A 26910-nucleotide genomic window follows, 5' to 3' on the forward strand; every position below is an offset into this window, starting at 1 on the left:
GAATGGCTGCGAAATTGAAGTTCTAAAACCCATTTTTAGAATACCTCTTTCAATGGAAAAGAATAGGTTTATCCTTGGATGAATCTCTATATTTTAATTGTGCTAGATAAAAATGATGTGGCACCCCCCCCCTCCAAGCGTGTTTAAATGTGTCCTTGCGTGAAATGCGGAAAAAACGTAGATTCGGGGGACGTAAAATCGTGGTTTCCTGTAATGAAAATAATAAATAAATTAAATGGGAGTACTTTTTTCTAATTGCTTGAGATAAATATTTATTTGAACAAATTATTTGCATATCAAGTACCATAACATTGAAAGAGAACGTTTCATTTGTTTCTAGAATAAAAATCTGTTCTTTATATATATATTGTTGTAAAGATAAACTTATTTTTTCAGAGCAAAATTAACATTAGAATGTCCTAATTCCTGTTACATAGGCCAACATTATTTTTATATATCTATCATTTACTAAATGATGCGCTAATGAAGTACTGTCGGCCCCGCTTAATTGCATATCATCGGTTCCAAGATATATTATTAAATAAGCGGGATTTGATTAAACGGGGGAAATTTTGAATACCTCTCTAAATTGACAACATTTGCCTTAAAACGTAAAAATAATAAATCAATAGCTATATAAAGGAAATAATTAATGTTATTGCTAAAAAGTTTTTGAAGTAAGCTAAATAAACAACAAAATAGTTCAATAATTAGTATTTACAAGTACGTTTGAAAATTATAAAAAGTAACTTTCAACTTGAGCTATGAAACCATTGTTTCGGCACTTTTTTCAGTACGTTATTTTTTGAAAAATTACATAATAAGGGGATTGCTTGTCAAGGTTTTTTAGGAACACTTTTCTGACTCCTTTTCCCCCTCCTCGTCTACCGTATCTTACATTTAATATTTATCAATTAGTCGCCGTCTAAAATGTGTATATTTATTTGTGTTATTTAATTATCGACTGCACTTTTTTTTTTGTAATGACAAAGACGGAATAAATTTGATAGACTAGTGGAAACGTTTTGATGGAATATGAATGTTGTTTTTCTCGCCCGTTGTCAGCAATAAATATTACTTTACGTTTTACCGTCACAATAATTATTCTTACTTCATTTCTTCCTAATTTATTCCATTAAATTTTTTTCTCAACAAAAATATTTGCTAACGCTGATAAATATTATTCGATTAAGCGGGGATCTTTAGCATTGCGTCTATGGGGGAAATCTTCGGTTCCGGGAAGTTTTTATTTGTTCCGAGGGGTATATATTCGTTTATCCGTTACCCGATTTAACGGGGCTGACAGTACTCTCGATTGTAACAAAAAATGTGTTATTGAATCCAAAAAAAATAAATAAATAAAAAAATAAAAAGAGTTTGAAAAAGATATTTAAATGGCAATCTTTCGACGAAACTATTTTGGTGCAGCTTCGTTGTAAAATGGGTTAAAAAATATGTTTTGTTTAGTGTAAGAGCAGGAAAAGGTTCTAAAAAGTGTTTGAGAATCTTATTTTCTTAAAAGAAAAATGTAAAAGCTGAGATGCAAATATTTTGCGATCTTTTTAGCACGTATGTCCGCTAATGGTGATTAGCGGGAAAAGCCCGTGAAAGTATTTTTATTCAGTGAGATTTTAGGAAAAAATGCGAGAATTCCGCTCTCTAGTTTCCATTATTTTTTCACTTTTTTGAACTCTTTTGACTGGGAAATATGAACAGCTGCACAGTTGAGCATTTTGATCAAAACTAGGGTGACATGCAATAAACTAAACAGCCCGGTTAGTTTCGTTCTTATTATAACTCATCAGCCTGGATTAGTGAATAACCTAGCTAGAGACAGATGCCATCTCATTGAAGCTGAGAGTGCCAACAAACTGGTTGATATATTATTATTCATTTCACCAGCGAGTGTCTGCAGCATGGTGCGTTTCAACTCGTAGGTTGAAGCTGAAAGCAAAGCTTGGTTATTCAATAAGAACGAAATGCAGTCTCTGGATGTGATAACCGGGATGTCTGGTTTATTGCATGAAATGCTGCCTTAGTCAAGTAAGTTAGGTGCAATAACTTACTGCTAAATACCAAAGCTTTGCCTTCAATTCACGAGTTGAACCGCACCATGCTGCGGACTCTCGCTGGTGAGACAAATTTATTTTATCTACAAGTTTGTACGTACTCCCAGCTTCAATGAGATGACATCTGCCTTCAGCTTGGTTATTCACTAATCCAAACTGACAAGTTGAATAAGAACGAAACTGCAGTCTCTGGATGTGCTAACCCGGTTGTATGGTTTATTGCATGTAACTCTGAATAAGTCCTGGCTTAGGGGTATAACGTACTGCTAAAAACTAGTGTTTTGAGATAGCATCCTCTAACTTGGCTCAAAATACGACAAAATTCTCAAAACTTTTTGGCCTTGGTATGGTGCTACAATTGCAAATTTCTTAGCAAATTTACAAATTCTCGATTTTTACTCCATATATCAAGGAGAAAATATGCACAATATGGTTAGATATTTTCGTTTTCAAAATCGTGTTTTGGTTCCATGCTGAACTTTGCCAGATTTCGTGGTTGAGAAATTTAAAATTTTAGCACCAATACCAAAAAGTTGAAGAATTTAACTGCTAAAGCCAAAGTAACCCATGCTATTTTATGCATTTTTGAGTACTTTACAATAGTCAGTAGTTAATCCTATGTTTTTTTTTTTTTTGGGGGGGGGGGGGTCACTCCCAGCTTTAGCAGATATTCTGACACGAGCAAGGAAAATAATATTTTCAACTGACCTTTACTCTCAAAGTCATTCTTAAGTGACCAAATTGTTTATGCTAGCATGTATCTAGTTTCAAGTAGTATATCTTGATTAAAAAAAAGAAAAAAAAATCGGCATGGATTACTTATTCCTTTTGAAACAAACGATCACATATTTAACATCATATATTCACAACAGGGGTGATAGTGGACTCAAGTAAAATTTTCTGAAGACAGTGTGAAATTCTCAAAAATTTTGAGGTAGCTCGATCCCCCCCCCCCCCTTCCCCTAAAATATCTTTAAACATGCATACAAAAACCATCGAAATAACTAAAAAAAAATAAATAAATCAAGTTTTTTAAATATATATATATATATATATATATAATGTTTTGTCAGCCCAAAATTTTCAAACACCTGTCATTTACAATCTTAAATTTTGACCCCTACTCAAGAGCCAACAAGTCAAACTTGAGGGAAAAAAGCTTAACTTTTCTTTTCATATTGCTGGAAGAGTGCCACAATATGAAGAAATGAAATTTTACAAGAGAAGCGTTTGAAGTTAAACTCTTCAGGCAATTTGCATTCAGAAAAAGTAAGTTTGCTGTGCTCTCCAGCAGTTAATATTAGAACAAAAAAATCCGTCATTATTATTTTACCAAGAAGATAACGTCCTTTGAAGGCCTTTAAGCGGAAAAAAAAAGAAAATGAAAAATTTCGTATAGTGGCGCTCTTTTTCCAAACAAGCGATATCTTAAAAGTTTCAGGAAAATTGAAGACAGGCTCCCATTCACTCTGTCCAGCTTTAAAAAAAAAAAAAAAAAAACTCTTAAATTGCTGATCATGTTTTTCCCACTTGTTTGTCGCTAACAATCTCTCCACAAGGTGTTTTTGCATGGAAAAATTTTGGAGCACTTTACCTCTGAAGAGTCAGTAATGATCATTACAGAGTGGCGGTTGAATATAAAAAGCAATAATAATTTTAAATAACAGATTTTTTTTAAAAAATACTAAGCACTTTTCATAATGCACTCAAAAGGACAAAATAACTTTTCTGAGTCAGAAAGGACAATTTAAGTATTCCTGTATTTTCAATTATTCCAAGAAAAAGACTTCACAAACGAAGAAAAGTGAGCATAAGTCTCACGTCATTTCAAACCAAACTTTCCCATTTAGAATAATTGAAAACTACAGGAATACTTAAATCGTCTTTTCTGACCGTAACCAAACTTTTGTTTCTGAAGGGTTTTACAAAACAATTCTCGTAAAATCTATAAATGGTTAATAAAATTTGATTTCATTTCTATACTCTATTCATGTATGTCACAAAGAGCATATTTAAATGAGATGGTACTGCTTTAAAGGAATTAGCATGGGCAAGTGTAAAAGATGACTTTGTCAATGAAATGAAGGAAAAACTGATGTTCAACGACATTTCACCCCGTTATATATTTGATGTCGTTCTAACAATTTAAAAGAATTATGATTTCTTTTGTTAGTTACAGGTATGCCAAGGTTTGAAGGAAATGATGTTCTCAACAACTACATTAAAAATAAGTACAGTAGATAAAGCAGTGTAAAATTCTCCTGCAATATTTCATTTTTTGAACAAAATAGGAAAAACAAATAACGATAATAAAAAATAAATTAAAAAATAGAATTAATTTTTTTTCAGAAAAAAAATTAGTAAAACACATTTTTTTGGAATAGTTTTGAAAAATTTCGGAGGGGGTTTGAACCCTAAAAACCCACCCCTTAAATATGAACCTGCTTTTCCCCACATTATTCTTTCCGACATCATACCAGCACCAGGTGCAGTTTCTTGTCAGATAAGTGATCTTTATCACATACAACTGTACAAAGACACCATCTGTACAATTTAAGTGGAATTTTTCTATTTCTGCAAAAAATGAGGCATAAAATAATGAAAATAATGAATCCTACCCTTGTTAACCCCTTACCCTAACATTAACAGAGAAAGTCAAAATTGTGTTTTGAGTCCCTCAATGTTGAATATTTCCAGGGGAAGCCCCAAAAAAACTCTCTGTTCCCATAAAGTTACAAGAGAAAAAAAAAATGTTTTTAGACCTTCAATTCAAGCTCAAAAATTTTTCGAGGGAGACAAGATACACCCTCAAAATCTAATCTAAAATCATGTTAAACTTCCAAGATCAAAAAATATATTAAACTTTTCCGAATCTTGATGCCTCTTTAAGCATCAAAGGATTAAATTGGTTTGTTCAAGCACTTAAGGTAGAAGAGAACCCCCCCCCCCCCAGAGTTGTCTTTTTTGACTTAATTTTAGGATTGTTAATACGGTAATGAGCAACATTTAGTAGCGACCGCATAGTTTGAATAAATAAAATAAATTAAAAAGAAATAAAAATAAATAAGACATTTTTCTGTTAGTAATCAGGACTTTATTATTTACAGTAACACAAATAAATACATTTTCATTAAAACGTTGTTAAAATAAAAATGATTCAACTTAATTTTTTTGCTTTTTTATAAATAGAGTCTACAACTTTTTCAAGGCAATGAATTGTTTCCAGAGCAGCTTCAAACGTTTTATCACTGTCTGTATCTTCAAATATTATCAAAATTCCTTGTCCTTGATCAAGAATGCCTAAATGAACAGAGGAAGAGTAAATTGTTCAGATAGAGCATACAGAAAACATTACAGAAGATTTTTCACATAAACATCTTATTATATTTGGGAAATAGAATTATATGCAATTGTTACTCTGAACAAAATGTATTACATAACATTAGTCAGACATAGCACTACACTGAAGAGTCCTCCCATGCATAACATTAGATGTGGTTGAAAGGGGCCTTGAAAACAGCTCTGCTTATTCATCTAGATCATGAGCCGAGCAAAGTAAAAATTTTTAAAATAGCCAAAAGTTTACTGAAATTCAGGCAAAAGTATGTAGAATCTGATCCTTCAGAAAGAAATATGGAAAAGGAAAATATAAGTACTTCTCAGTGAATGAAACAGTTTTAGCATTGCACTTTAGTCCAACCATGATGAACAAGGAAGTTTAAAAAATGAGAAGCTCCAGCGAAAAATACTGCATAGTCGTATCTGCACTTTTTACTAAAATTGAGTTACTGTCACAAGGTGGCTCTTCGACAAATTTTTTACCTAAATACAATGTTTTATGGTCATTTGTTAATGGGAAATATTTTTTAGAAAATTCTGAAAAAGTTATATAGAGCCATTCCATTTCAGATCAGGCAGGGTCTGTCACATGACCATCACCGATTTTTTTGAAAAAATTACAGTAGTTACAACTAAGGGACATATGAAATATCCCAAAAGGATTTTGCAAGAAAAAATTTTTTTCTTCAGTTATAGCCTATTAAAATTCTGCACAAAATCCGCCATTTTGGAAAAAACCGGCAAAACACTCCATTTCAAATGGACATTATTTCAAAAGTATTTAACCTATTTGAATAATTCTTTTTTCTAAAAATAAATAAGGACCCATATATCCACCAGACATCGTTTTTGAAAGTTTAGTTAGGTTTTTTGATAAAGAAAAAAAATCATTTTTGTCACGAAAAAACTGCATTTTTACCGATTTTATGATTTTTTTTTCTCCATGAAAAAAAAGTTTTTTTTACTAAACGGAGATGGCAGTCTAAAGCCCTTATATGATAGTTTCATAACGTATTTTATTATAATCCTCGGAAATAAAATTTGAAATTTTGAAAATTTTCAAAAATTAGCGATTTTTGAAGTGCAGAATTTTAATAGGCTGTAACTGAAGAAAAAATTTTTTTCTTGCAAAATCCTTTTGGGATATTTCATGTGTTCCTTAGTTGTAACTACTGTATTTTTTTCAAAAAAAATCGGTGATGGTCATATGACACTTTTCATACCTGCCTGCCTGATTTGAAATGGAATGACTCTATATGAATCAACAACATGGAGGTGTAACTTCTCATTTTCAAATCGGCTGCAGATGCGACTTCTGCACTTAGCATGGCCGAATAGATCTGGCAGGCATGTAATGAAAGACAAGAAACCCGAGGGCCTCACTAAGAAAGGTTGCCCAAGTAATGCTTGGGCTGAAACCTCAAAGTGTTAAATTAGTATATTAACAACATTTTACAGCAGAAAGGATAAGTAAAGAATTCTCACCATTTAATTTTTTGTCCAGAATCATTTGTGACATCTTCTTCTCAACAGTAGGCTGTAAAGGAAAATAATTTTAGATTAAGAAAGATGAAAAGGCATAGGGAAAAAATAAGAAAAATGAAACGTAAAAGTCAGCAAAACTTAGCTTACTAAAGGCAAGCCAATGACAGTCGCAACATGGAGCAGCTGTAAAATGAGAAGAAACATTTCTAAGTCACATTACAGCATAGTGGCAATATCAAATAACATTTCAGTTAAGCAAAGAATAAGTATTAAATATACAAGATGCATTCAGGGTTCATATTTTATGAAATATTAGTTTTATGAGTGGTTTAAACAAACTCGGATGAAATTGGACTAAACTTTTTGAGTGGTAGCAGCAAAGTGAAGAACATGAGAAAGTCAGCTACTCAAAATATAAAATACAAGAATTGTTGAAAATAATGGTAAACTCAAAAATAGTGACACTCAAGTAGTAGAGTCATATTGCAAAATAAAGAGGGCAACCTAAACAGAAGCGGATGCAATCAGATGTCAAAATTAAAATTTCTTTTTGGAATAGTTCAATTTTCTAGATTGAATAGATTTTACAGATAATGCTGTTAAATTATCCAAGGTTATCTCTTTGTGTTGTTTCACTTTTGTCCGTGACTTTGAATAAATTTTCATAACTTTTAATAAAAACAATTATTTCCCATAACTTTCCCAGGTTCAAAAAGTGTTAATTTTTCACCATGACTTTTCCGGCTTTCAATGACTCATAGGAACTCTTGTGCATAGCTGTGCACAAGAGGGGAAAAAGGTGGGGAGAGGGGGGGGGACATCTACAACATGTAATTAAGCACTCTGCATATTACATATTCATTTGTAGAATACACAATGAAAAATTCCCAAAAAAATACAACACGAAACGAGAGGTATAATTGAGTTCTCTTTTGAAAACTGCAATAAAGAAGGCATTTTTAATTAATGCTAATTTTACAATCTTTCTTTCACTCTTCTAATTTGTTACAAAACTGTAATAAGGTTAAATGAAAAAAAAAATTAAGGAAAAAAAAGTTTATTGTTTACTTTATGTACAAAATATTTTTGAACACAAACACTATTCAATTCTGTACTTGGGAGGTAAAAAGCACCAAGTCCCCAAAACAAAATTAGCTAGGACACGAGTTTAAAGTTTTATTTTTGCGTGGATTGTCATTTATGGTTTTGTAAAATGAAAATTCATCTTGTCAAAGTCTCATAACTTTATATCTCTGAATAGAGTATAAAAAGTTGAGTAAATGGTGCTTAAATCTCGATTTTGGAGGAAAAGAAAAAAAGACAGCGACCTTTATTTCTTAGGTAAAACTACTCGATTGAGTGATAGGTTTTAATAAAATTTAAAAAAAAAAGAAAAAAAAAATCTGATGTGGATATCTCATTACTTTTTTTTTAGATAATGTCTTTTAATAACTCAAAAGGTGCATGTAGTTATGTTGGAGTTAACACTTTTTAAAAGAGCACTTTTAATTCTGAATTTTTGGTTTTAGAATTCTTAGACACTTTCATACACCCATGAAATTTAGGTAATGATTGTTCAAATGTCAAGAAATTTGATATTTTGGTCTGTATTGAAATCTGCAATTGCAACAAAAATTCAATACCATGAGACAATGGAGTAAAAATACAATATGAGACTTGTACTTAGATACTAGATGTACTTTTGAGAGATTAAGATGCTTTACAAACATATATAATCAAATCCCATTTCAGAGAAATGCATTACAGCAAAAATTTCGTTTTAGCAAAAACCTTGATAATTCTCAACTGAATTAATTATATAGGAACAACATCCACATTCATAGTATCAATGTAACCAAATTTCATGATTTTGCTGGTTTTTTGGAGTTAGTTAAAACAAGATTTGACTGTATTACAAATATCAACAATTTCAGCATCAACTTTAAGAGAATGTTTCTAAATATTCCCAAATTGGCACTGGATTCTGCATTTCATTTTTTGCACCAAATATATTCCTAAGTTGGCAGGCAAGAGTTTTTGACATTACTTCAGATTGCACAGAAATTAACAATGAATTTAAGTAATATGCTCCTTTGGAATATCAAACTGATCCCCCCCCCCCAAAAAAAAAAGAAGATGCAAATAGATCCTTTACAGACCCTACATTTGAATTATGCAAGATACATTAGCAAATGCAGACACCAAGAGAAAACTTGTTACAATTATCTCGATGAAGGCGAAATTGGATATTTCGGTTTGACTACTTGTACATTTATAGGTGTCTAAAAATAAAGAATTGCAAATGTCAACATTGCTCGAGTGCTCCACGGGTGGAAAATCTGCGCTAATTGCACCAAAAACTCAACACACATTGTTACCCCAAAACCCTCCACCTCTCTTACCCAATCTGTCTTGCCTAAACTGATTATATCCAGCAATATGTATAAGATCTGTATCACTGTCAGTAGCTCAGGTCTAGTTAATCCAATAATATCTAGGTTTTCATCAAAAATAATGCTTTTTGATGCATTAGATTAGTAGATAAATATATATTACAATTAATCGTGCACACAAAAAAAGTATTTTTTCGCACACTTAAGCGACAATACAGCTACCAAATTGGGTTTTAAAAAGTTGTTTATGTATATTTAGCTGAAAATGTTTTGTATTTGCTTCAAATTGTGCAGTGATCATGTACAAAATTAAAGATTAGTTACAAAACAGCGAGTTTACCTTATACAAAACTGATCTTTCTGATACAAAATTGGCATTTTTGCTGATACAAAAGTGATCGTTCGGATACAAAATTGACATTTTTACTGACACAAAGGTGATTTTTTAGTTTTCCACCCTGAGTGCTCTCTACTACAGACGAACTGTGAAAACATATTAGATGCCACAAACCACATTGAATGGTGTATGGCAGAATTCGATGATACTTTGAGTCACCCCACACTGATGGTAAATGTGTTCCCCCTTTAATCTTTAAACTTCCTGTAAATATGTATTTTAAACTAACTGTTTCATAAAATACTGTTTTGTGACCTTTAATCAGTCGTATTTTGATTTGTGATGTGGTAAGCAGCAGCACCGTTTTCTAAGGTAAGTACGTATATATGCAAGTGTTCATGCGTCAAAGCACTAGTCAAAATTTATTTAGAGGCAAAAACTAAATTTGAGTGGCAATTTTTGGGGAATTACAATACTTCTTTTACTTAGTACAGAAAAATTATGGGAAAAAAAACCACACACACACACGTTTTTTAAGAATGATATATGAAAGCAATGATTATTAATATTTTCTTTTTTGTTGACATGTGTTACATACATCTCAAATTAATTTGAATAGTTTTAAAATGGCTTATCGCTCATTAAACATCAAACATCACTTCATCATCATTGAAAACATTGCATATAGTACTATTGAAATTACAATATGGCATAGTTAAATGTATATATATATTTTAATACCTGCACTTTAGAATAAGGTTCAATAATTCTGCATAAATTCTTTTCCAACATTGTATCATAAAGGTCATCTAAATGAGCATGAATAATGGGATCTTCAACCAGCTGCGATTTATATTTTTCAAGAGCCTAAAATAGAAATTCAGATCTAAACATTAAAACATACCGTAGTTTTACCGGTACAGATGTGATATACCCCCCCATTTGGCGACAACCGATTTTTTGCACCAAATTGAAATATTTTTCTCGCCAATGAGGCGATAATTTTTTAAGCATGGCATCCCAGGCGAAACTAACCCGTGTTTGGTAACCCAAAGGGAATCGTATAGATCTGTTTAAACTTGTTTACTTGGGTTGTTTCGTGCAATATACCTTACAGGAAAGCTTACTTTGTGTTAGTTTAAATTCAGTAGTTGTGTTTTGAAGTAAAAACATTAGAAAATGCCAGTTTCTTCAAACTTGAACGTTATTTAAAAGTTAACTCCAACGTAGTGTGTATCTGTAACGTGCTATTGTCATATGATGTATTGTTTTAGACTGAGTGTGAGGATTTATACCATAAAAAGGTAAGTTCTTTGTTTTAGAATTAAAAAAAAAAAAAAAAAAAAAAAAAAAAAAAAACTCTCACTTCCGAAATTTTTTGTTTTTACAAATCCTTGAGGGGTTCTTGTATTTTTTAACTTTATTTTTCTGTATGTAAATTAATTTTACAAAAATAGTACAGTTATTTTGTTCTAAAAGTTAATTCTTATCGATGTCACGATTTATTTAGACATTCTATTAACGTGCCTCCTTTAGGTACTGAATTTCTGAAAATAAGTTGACTCCAGCATTTTATAAAAATATAAAGGTGTTATTTTATGTAAAATATAATAGGTATTTTGAAAGCATGTCTGGATAGCAAATAAATGTATGGTATTTTTGTATTATTTATGTTTAGGATGTTCTGTTGAGACATTTCTACTTTTCATACGTCGAAATTTGAGTAACTAAGCGCTTTTTGTGGCAGAAATAGTTATTGATTTTGGGGATGTTTTCCGCTTTAAAAATCGCAATTTGCATCGCTTTGCTCTTTTTTAACAGAATATGAGAAAAGTTTTTGTTTGATGAAATGCATGTTGCAAAATAGCTTTTATTTCTATTGGTACATATTTCATTGCTGAGCTGTTATAGTAATTTGTCAATTTAAGCATTTTAAATACTTTCTAGTCATTGTTCTTTGTGTACAAAAACTTTCTAGTTTCTGGTATTTTTGAAGCGTATATTCTACATGTTTTTTGTTGTGGTTTTGTTATTTTTATATATATTGTGTTCTGAAGTGCTTTGATCATGTTTTTATATCTGACTTTTTCCTGTTGGCGCTAAAAAAGCATAGCTAAGAACGATGTATGACATATGCCGTCGTACATTGTTTTCTTGGCGACGCTTTCTTGGCGCCAACAGGAAAAAGTCGCCAAGGGTGGGGTATATCACATCAGTTCCGTTTTACCATATACAGCATACAAAGGACTCATACTACAGCATGACAGAAAAGGACATAAAACTTCGTGCTGTAGTGTTGAGAAGTGTATTTAAATAGTTCAGCCTCACGCAACAGGTGAACCACTATAGCTGATGCCATCATTTGTTGATTTTTTTGTGACTAAATGCCATCCATGATTTATACTGTGAACAGATAAAATAATAGCTCTCTTCAAAAGGGCCTTAATATATACATTTATTTTGTGGTCTTAAAATTTAGTTTGAATGCCCAAACATGCTCATCATCCCTTTTGCTGAATAAAACAAGTTCAATGTTTCTCAGTCTTTGGTTACCCCTTCCCCTTGACTACAAGTGCAATAAGAGAAGAATTTGCTCTCTGTTTAATTGAGTCATCTTCCTGAGATGAATTAATAAAAATTAATCTCTAAATGTTTTATTGAATAACTAACAAATAGTTCATAGCAAAGTTATACATTTACAAATAATTTAAAAAAAAAAAAAAACTTTTGTTAAGACTGTAAAAAGCACATCATAACTACACTACATAGTAAAAATCATTACCGTTTGGAAATCAGCTAAGGATCTTTTTGAACTAGCAGCAGCTACTGCTTTCATTGCATCAACATCAACACCAGCATATTTCAGAGCCAACTTTCCCAAAGTGATAGATATTACATCATTTGGACTAGAAAAAAATAAATAAAAATCCATCAGTCATATGGCATGTCGGACAGAAAGTTCCCAAAGTTTAATAAAAAAGTAGTGTTTGCACATTAAAGGTATTTCTTTTTCTTTTAATTGTTTGAATTTGAATGATACATTAAATAACATTTTAAGAAAAGTTTATGGAAAAATGAATGCTACAATGTTGACTTTTTTCTCCTAAATAAAGCAAAAATCATCTTAATATAATATGTATGTATTTTTAATGATAAAACTTGCATAAGTTTAGTTTAAGAGTTAAGCATATTACTCATCAATTTCCATTTTGAATACATATTTTTTAAAATTCTAAATAATTACAGTATGGTCAGGTGGGGTGGAATGGGTAGTTTATTAATCTTTGAGTTACAGAAAAAAAACTTTTTTGAAAAAATAAAAACACTCCTGTTATTTACAATAGTTTGACTTTATTTTGGTTCAAGAAAAAAACTGAATGCAAACAGTTAGTTTAGTGGCAGCCTTCTTGAAAGTTACATTGTAAAAATCAAAACTGATATCTTTGAAACTTTGTTTTCATGATTTTGTTTGAATTTAGATAGCATTCTATTACTGTTATTTTCATTTAAGGAATTATCCTTTGTCAACTGAAAAAATCAGAAAAAAAAAATTCCATACATTTTAAGAAATATTTAAAATTTTCTTAAGTGGGTAGAATGGGTATAATATTAGGTTTAATGACATAAGCTGTGGAATTGAAATTTTTTTCTCATTAAAAGTTTTTCTCTGAAGTAAGTTGTTCATTTTATCGAAAGTTTTATATTATGAAATCCTTATGTTATAGAGTTGCTTATGGTTGCACTAAATCTGGTTGGATGGAAGACACAACCTTTGAAGAACGGCTCAAACTTTTTGCAAGGGATCTGTAAGAATAAGCAAGTCATCTGACATATGGAAGTGTAAAGCATGCTATTGATAATGAAATTATCATTTGCCTACAATGCCCTCCTAAGCCTAATGGGCGTATCTCAAGGAGTAATTTTCGGCAAATCGACCATTTAATACAATTGAATTTTGCACACTTTTAATGTAAAACTTTAACTAAGGACGTTACACTAAGGAAATTGAGATACTGCTTTTTAGTTTAGGAAATAACAATATTTTTGAGATACGTCAAACCATGTTAGTGATTTTTGACAGTATATAATTGAGATATGGCCTTTAGGCTTTGGAAAAAGATGGGTTACCTCTCAAACATTCCTTAGCAACGAAAAAATGCAGTTGCAAAAAAAGGTGAGATACACCTATTAAGCTAAGGTGGGCAGTACTGCCTAGTACGAGTCATGCCCTGAAAACCACTTATGTTGTAAAAATTCTTAAGAAGTCTTTGATGGGAAATTTTTTCACCTTCCCCAATAATGCGAAAATGGAGACTGAAGAAGAACAGATCATCAAAAATATAAGTCAGTCAATACTCAATAATCGTGGACAACTATATTTTTTGTTCAATAGATTTTTACCCTTTTATTAATATCTTTGTGAAAAAATAATAAATAAATTCATATTTTCACTCTGAAATTTAATTTAAAAGAACACTACCCATTTCACCTTACCCCATGGGGTGGAATGGGTATAAGAACAGACTTTGAAATAATAGCTTTTACACTAAACAATAAAATTATTTCAGTAGTAATAACTATGGATATGTGAAGTGTAATGTTGAAATGTAAAAAACTCAGTAATTGTTTTTTAATTGTTGGATATCAGATTTGAATAGTTTGATAATAATTTCAAAAATACCTGTTTTTATACCCATTTCACCCCACCTGACACCATGCATTACATTTAGTCCTCAACAATTAGGGCAGGTTTAGGTTAAAAAAAAATCCACTGCTCACTAGTTAGAAATAAAAATAGGTTTTTATTCAGAAAAAAAGAAAAACAAGGATTTAACAACCAAACACAGCATCAAAATCCAACTAAATCTGTTTAAGGATTGTGTTTAGGACCAATTTTATGACATTTTGGAAAAAGGATGAATAGATATGACTAGACAAATGGATATCCAAAAGGTTGTGCAATTTTCATTAGCTGAAATTCATGCTACAAATGATTACTAGCAAAAACAAGTATCACATATAAAGGATCATTTTTAACAATAAGTAACTAAATTTCTTAAAAAAAAAAAATCTTTTAGCGCTAGTTTTTAATACTGCAGAATGCAATATTTTGAATGATTTGGATCTAAAAGAACTTAGAACAAACAGGGACAGTAAAGAGGGCGCTCACAGAGCTGTTGAGAATTTTATGTCCAGTATCATGTATCAAAAATGTTGATTATTTTACGAATGTTGGATATAAAACTAGTTCCCACAGAGATATGATGAAACATTTGCCAACAAGTTCTGACAAGCAGATCGCATTTCACGGCAATTATTCTTAAAATTGCATATCCATTATTCTGGATGAATTTAATTTTGGATCCATGACCCAGATTTCTCAGTACACTACTGTTAGATATATCCATTACTTTGCAATGGCTGCTGAGTATAAGAGGTGTAAAAAAAAATTCCTACATTGGAAAAGAGTTCCTTGTAAGCCTGACATATGTGTATGCAAAACTTTTGCAATTTTCTGCTTTAACAGTGCTTAAATCATTTGCCGCCTATTTGTACCGAATTACTTCCTAAAAATAGGATTTCCGAAGTTGCGTTTTTTTTTCATTCCTCATGATCAGGCTTTGAATAAATAGAAAAATTAAAAGAGCAAAATTTGAATTTAAGACAATTTTAACCTGATGGAAGAGCAGAAGGGAAAAACATTGTTTTAATTACCAAAGTTCAAAATAAAAAAGGCACTATAATGTTTAAAAAAAAAAAGAGCAGATAAAGCAAGTAGAAGCACTAGCTATTATTTCAGAATTGAGATATATCTAAATGCTTAAACTCCTTAGATATAAATTAAAAACTTACTCTCCAAGCATAATTTTTGCCAATAACATATATTTTAGTGCCACCACTGCTTTAGGATCATCTATTGATTCATAACCTTCAAACGCCTCATAGAAATAAGAAAATGCAGTTTTGAAATCTTTTTCATCAGCAGCATGCAGAATACCAGACTGCAGATCAAGAGCGGCTTGAAGTTTTGGAGGACAATATATTCCATTTGCAGTAGTCCTTGCAGTAGTCAAAGCAGCTCTAAATTTAAAATCAAGAAATTTTTTCATGACAAAAACCTTTTAAATAAAGGGTGGAAGGAATGGAAAGGCTTTAAAAAAAATCATTGACAAAATCATAAATGAAAGGACACATACATTATTTACACTTGGTTAATTTGTTAAGGTGAAATAAAAAACTCACAGTATTTTCAGTTTGTTCTTGTAAATACAGAAAAACCTCATTAAGTAGTCACTACGTTTAAGCCGCCTCTGGTCCCGACAAGGTACTAATCATAATATAAAAGAACCCTCGTTTACTCTTTAACAAAACGAACTCTAACACGGTTAAATAGTCACACAAAAATAGTTTTCTAAAGTTTCTTTTCTTATCAGATCTTAGAAAACAGCACCATACTGGGTAGAAATACTGTGTGATGGTCATTTTCTTAAACCTAAATTAAAGTTTAAATTTTCTGCCCTTGGGTAGAGGATTAGAAAGCCACAGGTGGTATGAGGGACAATTAGAAAATGAGTAACTGTTTCAAAAGGAGAAGAAAAGGGTAGGAAGTGCCATTCCCACTACTCATGGGTGACAAGATTAGCAACTCTGCAGCACACCGATGAGAGAGGACAAAGGGACATGGCTGAGTTTTAAACTCGGCCATGTAGCCAGAATTCCAGGTGCCAGCATTCCATCTGTTTATGGGTATTCAATTCTTGGAATTCTAGCCCTGTTTGAAATGTTGCTCTTCTCTGCTGGTTATTCAAAGTATTAGTTCTTTCTGAGGCTCTGCTTAATGTAGACGTTTTTCTTGTTCATTTGTGACCATTTTTGAGTGTGACTTCATTTTATAGCGAGTAAGCCCCGCTATAAGGGCTATTTTCTCTCTTGAAGCATCATGTTTAGATTAAGCTTTTAACATGTCAGGGAAACGAAAACTTACCTCTTTATCTTTTAAAGAAAAGAAAGAAACAGCTTTCTCAGTACACTACTGTTAGATATATCCATTACTTTGCAATGGCAACAGCTGCTTTGAAAACAGCTTTTGCCAAAGAACACTATATTCCCAGAACCTCCATTAAATAATATTCTTTCCTCAAATCAAATAATTGAAGAATCTGACATCAAAGACAAAAGAAAGAGGATGAGAAAATCAAAGTTTGACGAGATCGAAGAGGTTCTAGTTCGCTGGCTAAAGCATGCAAGATCAGAAAATGTGCCTATTTCTGCTGTGATTCTCAAAGAAAAAGCTTTGGAAATTGCCGAGGAGTTCAACATAGAAGATTTCAGCAGCATCAATGGTTGGCTGGAACGTTTTAAAGACAGACATTGCCTATCCTTTGAAAGCGAAGCAGTATCTGTTGAAGGTGGCACTTAGAAACCTGGAAAAATAGTGTTCTCAAGCACATTTTATCAAAGTGATTCCTCAGATATTTTTAATCCAGTAGAGACAGGTTTATTTTACCGTCTTTTGACCGACAAAACTCTATCATTTAAGGGTGAAAAATGCACTTCCGGAAAAGCATGCAAATAACACCTAACAGTTCTGTTTCAAGCAAATATGAACGGAAATGAAAATGCTGTTTAAAAATGTTAAAACCTTGCCAGTTGAATATGAGGCAAACTCAAATGCATAGATGACAACAACAGTTTGGAAACGACATATTTGTAAGATGGATTCTCAATTTTTGCGGCAGAAAAGAAAGGTTGTCATAATTGTTGATAATTGTAGTGCCCACAATCAGCCTGAAAATTTAAAAGCAATTGAAATCTTTTTCTTCCTCCAAATGTAACTGCTCTTCTACAGGCATAATTCGAGCCTTTAAATGGAGGTACGAAAAATGCTTGTAAAAGATTTGATAAAAATGCAATTAACTACATTGACAAAAGTTAGAGTTCGGTTACAGCACAAACTGCTTCAAATTGTTTTCGGCATGCAGGTGTTGTAGTAAATGCAGTATCAGAAGATAACTTCAACAAATAAGCCATCGACCCAGAGCCACTATAAACTTTGCTACAAGTCGCAAATGAAAAGAGGTGCATCGTCAATGATGTAAATGATTTCATAAACATTGATAACGACATTGCAATCTGCTCTCAAGCGACTATACAAGCTTTGACTACTGAATATTTGAAAGAAAAATAGAGTAGTTCAAGCGAGGATAGTGATGTTGAGCCCCAATGCAGAATACTACTAAATTTGCAACATACGTTGCAGAACAGATGCCTGAACTGCAGAACAATTCTGTTCAATTATGAGAGGAAAACTCATACAAATTATCTGCAGAAACTGTAGATGTTTTGCAGATATCTTCCAACTCAAATTAGAATTTTGCACATATTCTGCAGATTTCTTTAAAAATTAGAAAATTTTTGAAAATTACGATAATTCGGCAGAAAGCTGTCAAAAAATGTTGAATTCGATAAAGTCATCTGCAGGACAGGTCCGCATAAGTGGGCAAAATTTTTTGGTCCCTTGAGTGACGACTTAACGAGGTTTTACTGTATTTTAAAATTAATGAAAACTGTATTTGCAACTAAATTACCTAGCTGCAATATATACTAATCAAGACATTCTGAGATTTCATATACTTATTACAACAGAAGTAAAACAGTAACTGGAATTGTTTTTCAGTATAACTTTGATTTAATGATTTCCCCAATTTAATGATACATTTCACTGGTCCCGATTTGAATACACTGAATGTATATGCTCCTCGATTAAACGATATCTTTTAATTATCAATAACTTTTCCCAGTCCCTTAGCAAGCGTTAAATCGGGGTTATATAGTATATGTATTTAAAAACTTAACATAATTATAACAGAAATCAAATTAAGCCATATATTCTTCAGTATTTAACTTTTGACATTGTTAAAGAGTATGGTATTTCATTTAAAATGTTTTAATATTATGCAAATTGATTAAAAATAAATAGAAATTTTATTTGTTTTCCACTTTAAGTACAGTTAACAAAAAAGATAGAGAAAAATCTAATTCCCATAGAAGATACAAAGAGATTGCAATTTCATCTTTTTGACATTTGACACAAATAAAAAGCATGGAATTTTGCTTACAAACTTTCAATTTATGATCTTAAGTAATGGAAAAAACAAAAACGAAACAAAACACATTTATCTTCCTCTAAACAAAGTGTAGTAAGCACCAAAAATGAGAAAATATTCTCATATCGGATGCAATGAACATTTTTTGAAAAAATGAAAGCACGAAAAGTATAAAAACGGCAATATATATATATATATATATATATATATATATATATATATATATATATATATATATGCATACACACACAAATATAAATAGAAGTTTTTTCATTTTAAAATTGAGGGATGATTGTGAATTCATCAAAAAATACCTGAAAGTTTTGAAGAGGAAATGGCTGGGGGGATTTAAACTAAGACCTCTAATGCTTAAACAAATACAGTCAAATCTTGATATCTCGAACCTCCTTATTTCAAAGCCCTTGATATCTCGAAAAAAAGTTTTCCCCTTGCATTTTGCATAAAACTTCCAAGTGTTTTCCATAGTTATCTCGAAATTTATTCTTCGGAACCCTCGCTATGTTGAAATTTTTGCCACAGAAGCAAGGTTTAATTGATTCTTTTCCGCTGGAAAATTGTGTAGCAGAACCAGTTATGGCTGCATGTAGCCCTTTTCAGGAAAATTTTCCTGAAAAGTATAAGAATAGAGGATTGGGGTAAGAGAATAAGGGAGCGTTTCGGTATGAGGGGGGGGGGGGGGTGCTGACATCTTTTGTCTGTTTTCTCTAAAGATTACATTCTTTCCCTTTTCTTCTGGTTTGGAACAAATGCTCACTTTGACAACAGGGGGGTTGAGTTTTTGAGTTGACCAGTTTTCCAGAGAAAACACGTTCTTCTTAAGTCCGATTTTTAACTACTGCAAAATGGCTGGTGAAAAGCGTGTGTTATCAATTGAGGATAAAATTAAAATTGCTGCTAATTTTAAAATCCCCACGAGTACACTTTCAACAGTAATAAAAAATCGTCAAGCTATCCATAAAAATAATCAAGGAAATTGTAAAAAAAATGAAAATTTAACTTTTCTTATCCTGAAGTAAAGGAATGTGTGCGTTTAAAACTTATTGAATTGTTAAAAGGAATTATTAGTTTTTGTTGTTGATGCAATTTGATATATCTACATGTCATTGTGAGAGTTGCAATTTTTCTTCTTATTTATCTCTCTTTTATCTTTTTCTTATTTTTTATACTTATTATTATTATTATTTTTTTAAACCTTGATAATTCAAAACCTCTACACCTTGAATTTTTTTTCCTTCCCGAGAGATTTGACATGTTGAGGTTATACTGTACAACAATATAAATTAATTGAACACACAAGAATTTTTTTTTCAATATCCATAAGTCAATATACTGTGTACAGGTTTAATTTAATTGGTAAACCGTAAAAGTTACCAATGAACCAGGGTTGGTAAAAAAACCGTTTTTTTTTCTCAAAAAAAAAACCAAAAAAACCCCGTTTTTTTTGGTTTAAAACCAGTTTTTTTTGGTTTAAACCGGTTTTTTTTTTGGTTTAAATACTATTTGCGAGAAAAACAATTAATTTTCGGAAGGTAATTAAGGTTCCATGTAATTAACAGTTATTCAATAGTCACATTATACCTAATTTCTTGATTAATTAAAGAGATAAGAACAAAATCTTGTAACTAAATTAAATAATTAAAATAGCTTTCTGCAGGGAAATATTGATTGAAATGTTTGACTTGATTAACATATTAGTATGCATGTATATATAGACCCTTTATGATACGAAATACTTCAAGAAGTGGTTGTGATACGGGTTAAGATAAAATATAATGAAGATCCAAGAAATTTTTTTTATAAAACCAACATAATATGAATAATTATCGAATAAAGGTAAAAGTTATATTTTTAAACATAATCCTTTCAAAAGAACAATTTTCATATTTTTTCTTTCTGATCTTACATAATGCTGATTTTTATATACACAATGTCGCAAATATTGAAGTAAAGCAAAATGTACAACAGTACATGATTGAACAGTCAAAAAATCGATAGCTGTTGTACTGACAAAGTGTTAAAAAAAAGTGCTGCTCTATATTCGACTCCGTTCTTATTTTGGAAAGACTTGGAAAAGATATCGACTATCGCTAAAACAAAGAACCAAATCAAAAATACAAAAATTGGTGTAACATGGCTTAAATTACAGCTTATTTACTGGCATACATGTTGCATCCAACACTGAAATTTAAAAAATATTAAATGCGAACTCTTTAGAACAAATAAATGTGTAGCAAATTCTATTTCAAGAAATTTTTTTTGCCAAAAACGTTATATACATGAAGTATAAACTTTTTTTAAAATTTGATTCAAAAAATATTATTTGTGTTCACCTGCAGAACAAAGCTTAATTTTTAGGAGCAAACAATTAAGTTAGACTGTTGATTACCTTACAAGTCAAAGTTAAAATTCCTGGAAAGTGCAAATAAATGGGCAAAAATGTCACACCCCTGCAACAGGAGTGAGCAATATAATGGATTGCATCTAAAATAAAAGATTCAATCCTTAGTAAATCTTAACTAATCATGTAAATTAAGCATAATGAAGGAAGTTGACTGAAATCTGCTTTATTGCATATATGAAATAAAAAATATATTAATATTTTTTTCGATTGAAGCTTGTAATACATTTTGAAGAAGCAACTTTGCAATTTTAGTATTTATCTCTGCAACTTAGCTAGGAACTTAGCATAAATGGAATTTAACACTTTTCAATATGTGTGAGAAAATCAATGTAAACCTGTAAAATGGAATTTTTTTTTTGGCTTTTTTTTAAACAACCATTTTTTAAAAAAACCGCATGGTTTTTTTAAAAAAAACCAATTGGTTTAATACTTATCATCTGTAAAATATTTTAAGGTGAAATCAACGGCTTACGATAGAGTTTCAGTTTTTCCTCAAATAGTTTAAAAGTAATGAAAATTGCACTTGCGACTGAATATAAGGAAAATACTTTTGCTAGATGCAATATCTAAATTGTTTAATCAATAAAATTCAGAATTAAAGTATTACTAGAAATGCTACACATTTGAAGTAATTAAAACAAATATAAAATTCAGCATTTAACTTTTTGACATTTGACACTATCAAAGAGCACAGGTCTTTAAATCTTTTCAATTTTATGATTTTAGTAAAAAATTAAAATAAAATTTCTTTTAGTGTCTTAACAAAGCCTAGTAAACATTAATACAAAAAATCCGATTCTCATTCAGGATGCAAAGAGATAAGAAAAAAAAAATCAAATTAACACAGGAAAAAATACCGGAATTCCAGTGAATAACCAGAACACAACAACTTTTAACCCTCTGACGGTCCTGGGTCATGAGTAAGATGTGAAATTCTTCCACATGAAAATGTTTTTTTTTTCTTTATTTTGAGTAACTTGTTATGTAAATCAAGTGCCTTATCTTCTATCAATGCCTAGCTACTGTCCTGCGCCTCTGACCATTTAACAACGAACATTTAGCATCAGAAAAATACGTGTAAAATGCTTTTGAAACATGTTCACTAGGGTGTGAGACGTTCAAAACCATCAATGAGTTAATAAGCCCTGCAAAGTTTGAGACATTCATTTACCTTGCATATTTTTCATTACCAAAAATTAGGATTTAAAATTTTTCTGTACTTGCCACAAAATTTTGTGGAATTTATATATTTTCATTTTATAACTGTCCAGTGTAAAATTGTCCTCATCAATATCTAAAACATATATGGTGTTATACAAAAGAAATAAAATAAAGAACTTACCTAGCTCTGGGAAAATTACTCAAAGAATGATACACTTTGCTTTCTAATAACTGAACTTCAACAAGTAAGTTTTTGTCATCAAGTTTCTTAAGTTCTTTCAACAACTCACTTCCTGTAAATTTTTTGAAAAAATTAAAAACTGTTACACATGAAAAATGGAACAGGAAACCAAATCATTCAGAAAAACATTTACCTAAACTCAATGCTTCGGTGAACTTACTGACATCATAGTACAAAGCAATCAATCTTGCCTATAAACAAAACAATTAGTAAGAATAACTAAGTCATTAACAAATACACAAAATTTTAAGCTAACAGCTATTCTTTTTTGAATGCACATGCTCAAGCAAGCTTTTAATGGCTGCTAAAATTTAATTTTTTAAAGTTTAAACTATTTCAGCATTGCTATTATAAATAACATCAACTTAAATAGTGGAAAAGAAATGATTAATTGAGAAGGATTTCAGAACTGAAATAAAATCAAAAGGGACCAAGTTGAAGGAAAGAAAAAAAAAAAAATTATGAGGAGAATAACATAGCTTTTATCATCCAAACTACTGGAAAATTTTTCTTTTGCACTTGAACTGCATCAAATCCTGCCATAAAGGTTAAGGCATTACTATTTTTAAGGTAGAAAATAATCAACATACTTGTTCTAAATGCAATAAAATAGTACTTATTCACAAATCCCTCAACAAATTAAATGAATTTCATGAAAGAAAAAGTACTGTACAGTAGATAGTTGTCTTTTACTAAACTTTGGAAATGTGCTTATAAAAATTAATTTGCTTACCTCTAATGCTTGTCTTAAGTAATTCCTTTTTTCTTGTTTTGCCCATTCAATACATTCAAGACACATGTCAACCTATACAAGAAAAACATTTGAAAATTTAAAAAGCTTGCTTACAGAAAGTACAGTAAAACCCGTCTAATGCGGACACTAACAGGACAAGTTTTTTTGTCCACAAAAGAGGGGTGTCTGCAGGACAGGGGTTTAATAATTTTATTTGATTCAGAATCGGAGAATTAAATATTGTCCGCATAGGAGGGGTTTTAATGTAAAAAGCAAACAATAATTTGATTGTTTCATAAAAAATAGATTTCTTTCAGTTAGTATTTAAAATAATTTTCCTTAATTGTATAGTGTCATTTTAATGCTGTGAGTAATTAATTTGTATATAGTATTGCAACATAAAAAATTAAAAATGAAAGCATTTGTTAAATATTATCATTACTTAAACAAAAAATAAAAATAAAATAAAATAAATAAAGCATGAAAATATTGTAGAAAAGCAGTAATGGAATGGAATGCCATTTCTATAGGTTCAAGCATCAATTCACCCCTGATCAGCTACCAATTTTCAACCAAGGAGAAACAAAGAACATTGAACACGTATCTATTCTTACAGATTCAATACAATATTTGTGGAAAACTGATATTAACATTTGCAAATAACCAAGACACATGACATTAATATTTTTCTTTACTAACATTTCTTTCATAAAAACTTTTTTTTTTTTTAAATTTATTTTTATTTTTAATTTTTAATACAGCATCTTTCCTTATAAAGAACTTTCTCGCTCTAAAATTTCATTTATTTCATCCTTCATCCACCATTCAGTTGCCTCAACATGCATGCAATGATTTTTTGGTATTAGATTGAATAAAACACTCAATTATACCTCTAATCCAGTTGAAGCTTCCATGTCAAGAAACAAATCCACAAGAGCCCGAACAATCTTTGTAGCTTTTGCTTTGCTGACCAACTTCAAAAAAGGTCTGGCAACTCTGATCAATGTAGCCAATTCTAATGTGGAAAAAATGTTAGACATAAGTGACCAAATTAAATCAAAATTCTAAGCAAAACTTTTAGTAAAATAAAAACTAATACAATTAATAAACGATGCAACAATTAATAACAAACAAATATTGAATGAAAAATAACTTAGTACTGACTTCAATATCTTTGGAAATTCATAGTCTTATCTTTTACTCGACTTTGTATAATCCAAATCAAAGTTAACTATAATATTATTACAAATGGCTTGGGAAGAAAATACAGTTAAGTCTCGACTTACGCAAGAGATGCGTTCTAAGACTCTTCACGTAAGTCGAAATTTCGCGTTGTGGAAAAAAGGTATGCCGTAAAACTTTTATAAACATACCCAATTACTTAACACACTTGTAAACACCACCTCAAACTGTTTTAAACCATTCCTTAACTATACATTCCCATTTCTTACATTAAGAACAAAATTTTTATTTGTATTAAAAAAAAAACTTTTATTTGACATAAAATACTGTTACAATGCAAAATCAATGATCAATGGGAAAGAGGGACATTTAATAATCTAGTACGGCACGTACTGTATTCTAATAAAATGCACTAACTTAAAAAAACCGAAGATGATGATTTATGCTGCGTAATCAAACCGCTATTCGAATACATATTTTGAATACAGTTGCACTGCTAATTCTTTTGTAACGTTTCCACACATCTCTATGGCAATACCTCTCTTCCAGGTTTTACAATACAAGAACACACACAGCGTCCATTTTCATCATTATTGTGTTTTACTTAGACAGTACTCGGCGAACTTTTACGGATTTCCTTTTCTTGACTTTTAATTGTGCTTATGGAAGAGTCACTCATACCCAATGGTTGCGTTACCTTACTTTAGATAATACAACAGTATTAGGTGTCATTACATTTCATCAACTTTTGCATTTAGAATGAAAAAAATTAATGGAAAATGCCGAATAGTTATCTGTATGTACTAACAAAGCGATGTTCAGACTAGTACGCTGTAGGAACTTTAGCTATTAGTGATGCTAAAGAAATGAAGGTTCATTTGCGAAAAAAATATTTTTAGGACAAAGTCGATACTTACGTACCATGATTCCCTTCCAAAAACTTTTGTGTTGCTGGCGATTAATTTGCATTATGGAAAAAAGTTTTTATTGGGGGAAAAAATTGTGTTATAGCCATTTCGCATGAGTCCGATCTCGTTGTAGCGGGAGTCAATTGTAGTAACACTGTAGTATAGTAAACTTCTTTAACTCTTAGGGTTAGGGATAGTAGAAAGTTTTTTGGTTCATCAATCAATGACACAAACCTTTCAAACCCCAGATGATTTTTTAAAAATTGAAATGTTTTCTTTTGTAAGATATGTACATCTTCCATAGATCGAACAAAAAATGAAAACAGCACTTTTTGCTTCATCTTTTACAATCAGGGGGGTGTCAATGATTTAAATCAGTGGTTTAAATCAAATGAATTAGAAAATAAAAAATTATTCAAATCATTTTTTAAAATTAAATCATTAGAAATCCTCTTGAAAATTCTAAATTTTACTAGTTCGGCTTTTTTTTTATAGACATTTTATTTTTTACACTGATTTTGTTTTTAGGTGTTTAAACTCCCTTAACTATTATTATCCTTTCAAATTTTTTTGAATTACTCAACCTGAACATACAATTTTTACTCAGTGGCTTTTTGTACTTTTAAATTGCAGTGCAACACCTCCATTTGTCAGCCTCTCTATTCCTAAAACTTGTTATTTGTCCAACTTGTTCAAATAAAATTCAACTTGCTATCCATTTGGCGTCACTTAATTGATGCTGATGCCAAAGTGAGAAGCGGAGAGGGGCATCTAGCCAAGCAGCTTCTTCAGCTCTGTTCTCATTACTCTATCTCCAAATACGGGCACATATAGGTAAGGTGACCACTTATTTTATTTACAAAAAACAGGATGTTTTCCAATTTTACCTATCCACCCACATGTGTAGGATAAAAAAAGTGTAGAGTTTAAAAGTGTTCATTTCTGCTTTTTTTTTTTAAACCCAAAATTTAAGCTTCTTTCCCAATGTAGAATGAATAGCTGTCATCATATTATGATACTCAAGTGCAGAATGAATTCCATGTAGTATCTTAACACTTTCCAAGCAGGACGTTTTTTGCAACTTTTTTATTCCAAATTCTTTGATCTTATTTTCTTTTGTCATTGGACAGTTCTTTATCACTGAACAAGTCCAAATAACACTCAGTTTGCATTTGGGGGATTGTCTATATTGGGGGACTGTCTATAGATCAACTTGGGATGCACTTACTTTTTTGCAAGTAAAGGGTTTTTTTCATACCTACATTTTTCTGGTTTAAAGCAGTTACAAGCTTGATTTGCTTTGATTTGTCTTCTTATTTTGGTACTCTGGATGTGTGCTCTGATTGCTGATATAGGTTAGCTTTACAGGTGGAATGAAACTGTGAGCTAAAAAAGGTGTGACACATCTGCAGCAATCAGAGATCTTGCATTCAATGTTGCACTTAAAGCATTAAAAATTTTTTTTCAGGGAGAGTTTGGCACAGTTAAGGTTTGGCACAGGTTTATGTCAATACTGATATTATTCAAAGAAAT

The 26910-nt window shown here is 31.0% G+C and overlaps 1 protein-coding gene across 1 annotated transcript in view; it reads right to left on the bottom strand.

Moving 5' to 3' along the window:
* Positions 1-5151: 5151 nt before the first annotated feature.
* Positions 5152-26910, bottom strand: part of LOC129223850 (26S proteasome non-ATPase regulatory subunit 11-like) — a 28810-nt gene continuing 7051 nt past the window's right edge. The window contains exons 3-12 of the mRNA XM_054858212.1: positions 24178-24302; positions 23288-23359; positions 22688-22745; positions 22495-22606; positions 15477-15704; positions 12406-12529; positions 10365-10490; positions 7041-7076; positions 6894-6945; positions 5152-5369 (exon numbers count right to left, since the gene is read on the bottom strand). Of these exons, the coding sequence (XP_054714187.1) occupies positions 5227-5369; positions 6894-6945; positions 7041-7076; positions 10365-10490; positions 12406-12529; positions 15477-15704; positions 22495-22606; positions 22688-22745; positions 23288-23359; positions 24178-24302 (1076 nt within the window). The 3' untranslated portion in view covers positions 5152-5226. The remainder of the gene's footprint in view (positions 5370-6893; positions 6946-7040; positions 7077-10364; positions 10491-12405; positions 12530-15476; positions 15705-22494; positions 22607-22687; positions 22746-23287; positions 23360-24177; positions 24303-26910) is intronic.

Source organism: Uloborus diversus, chromosome 6 (genome assembly GCF_026930045.1).
Source record: "Uloborus diversus isolate 005 chromosome 6, Udiv.v.3.1, whole genome shotgun sequence".
NCBI lineage: Eukaryota > Metazoa > Arthropoda > Arachnida > Araneae > Uloboridae > Uloborus > Uloborus diversus.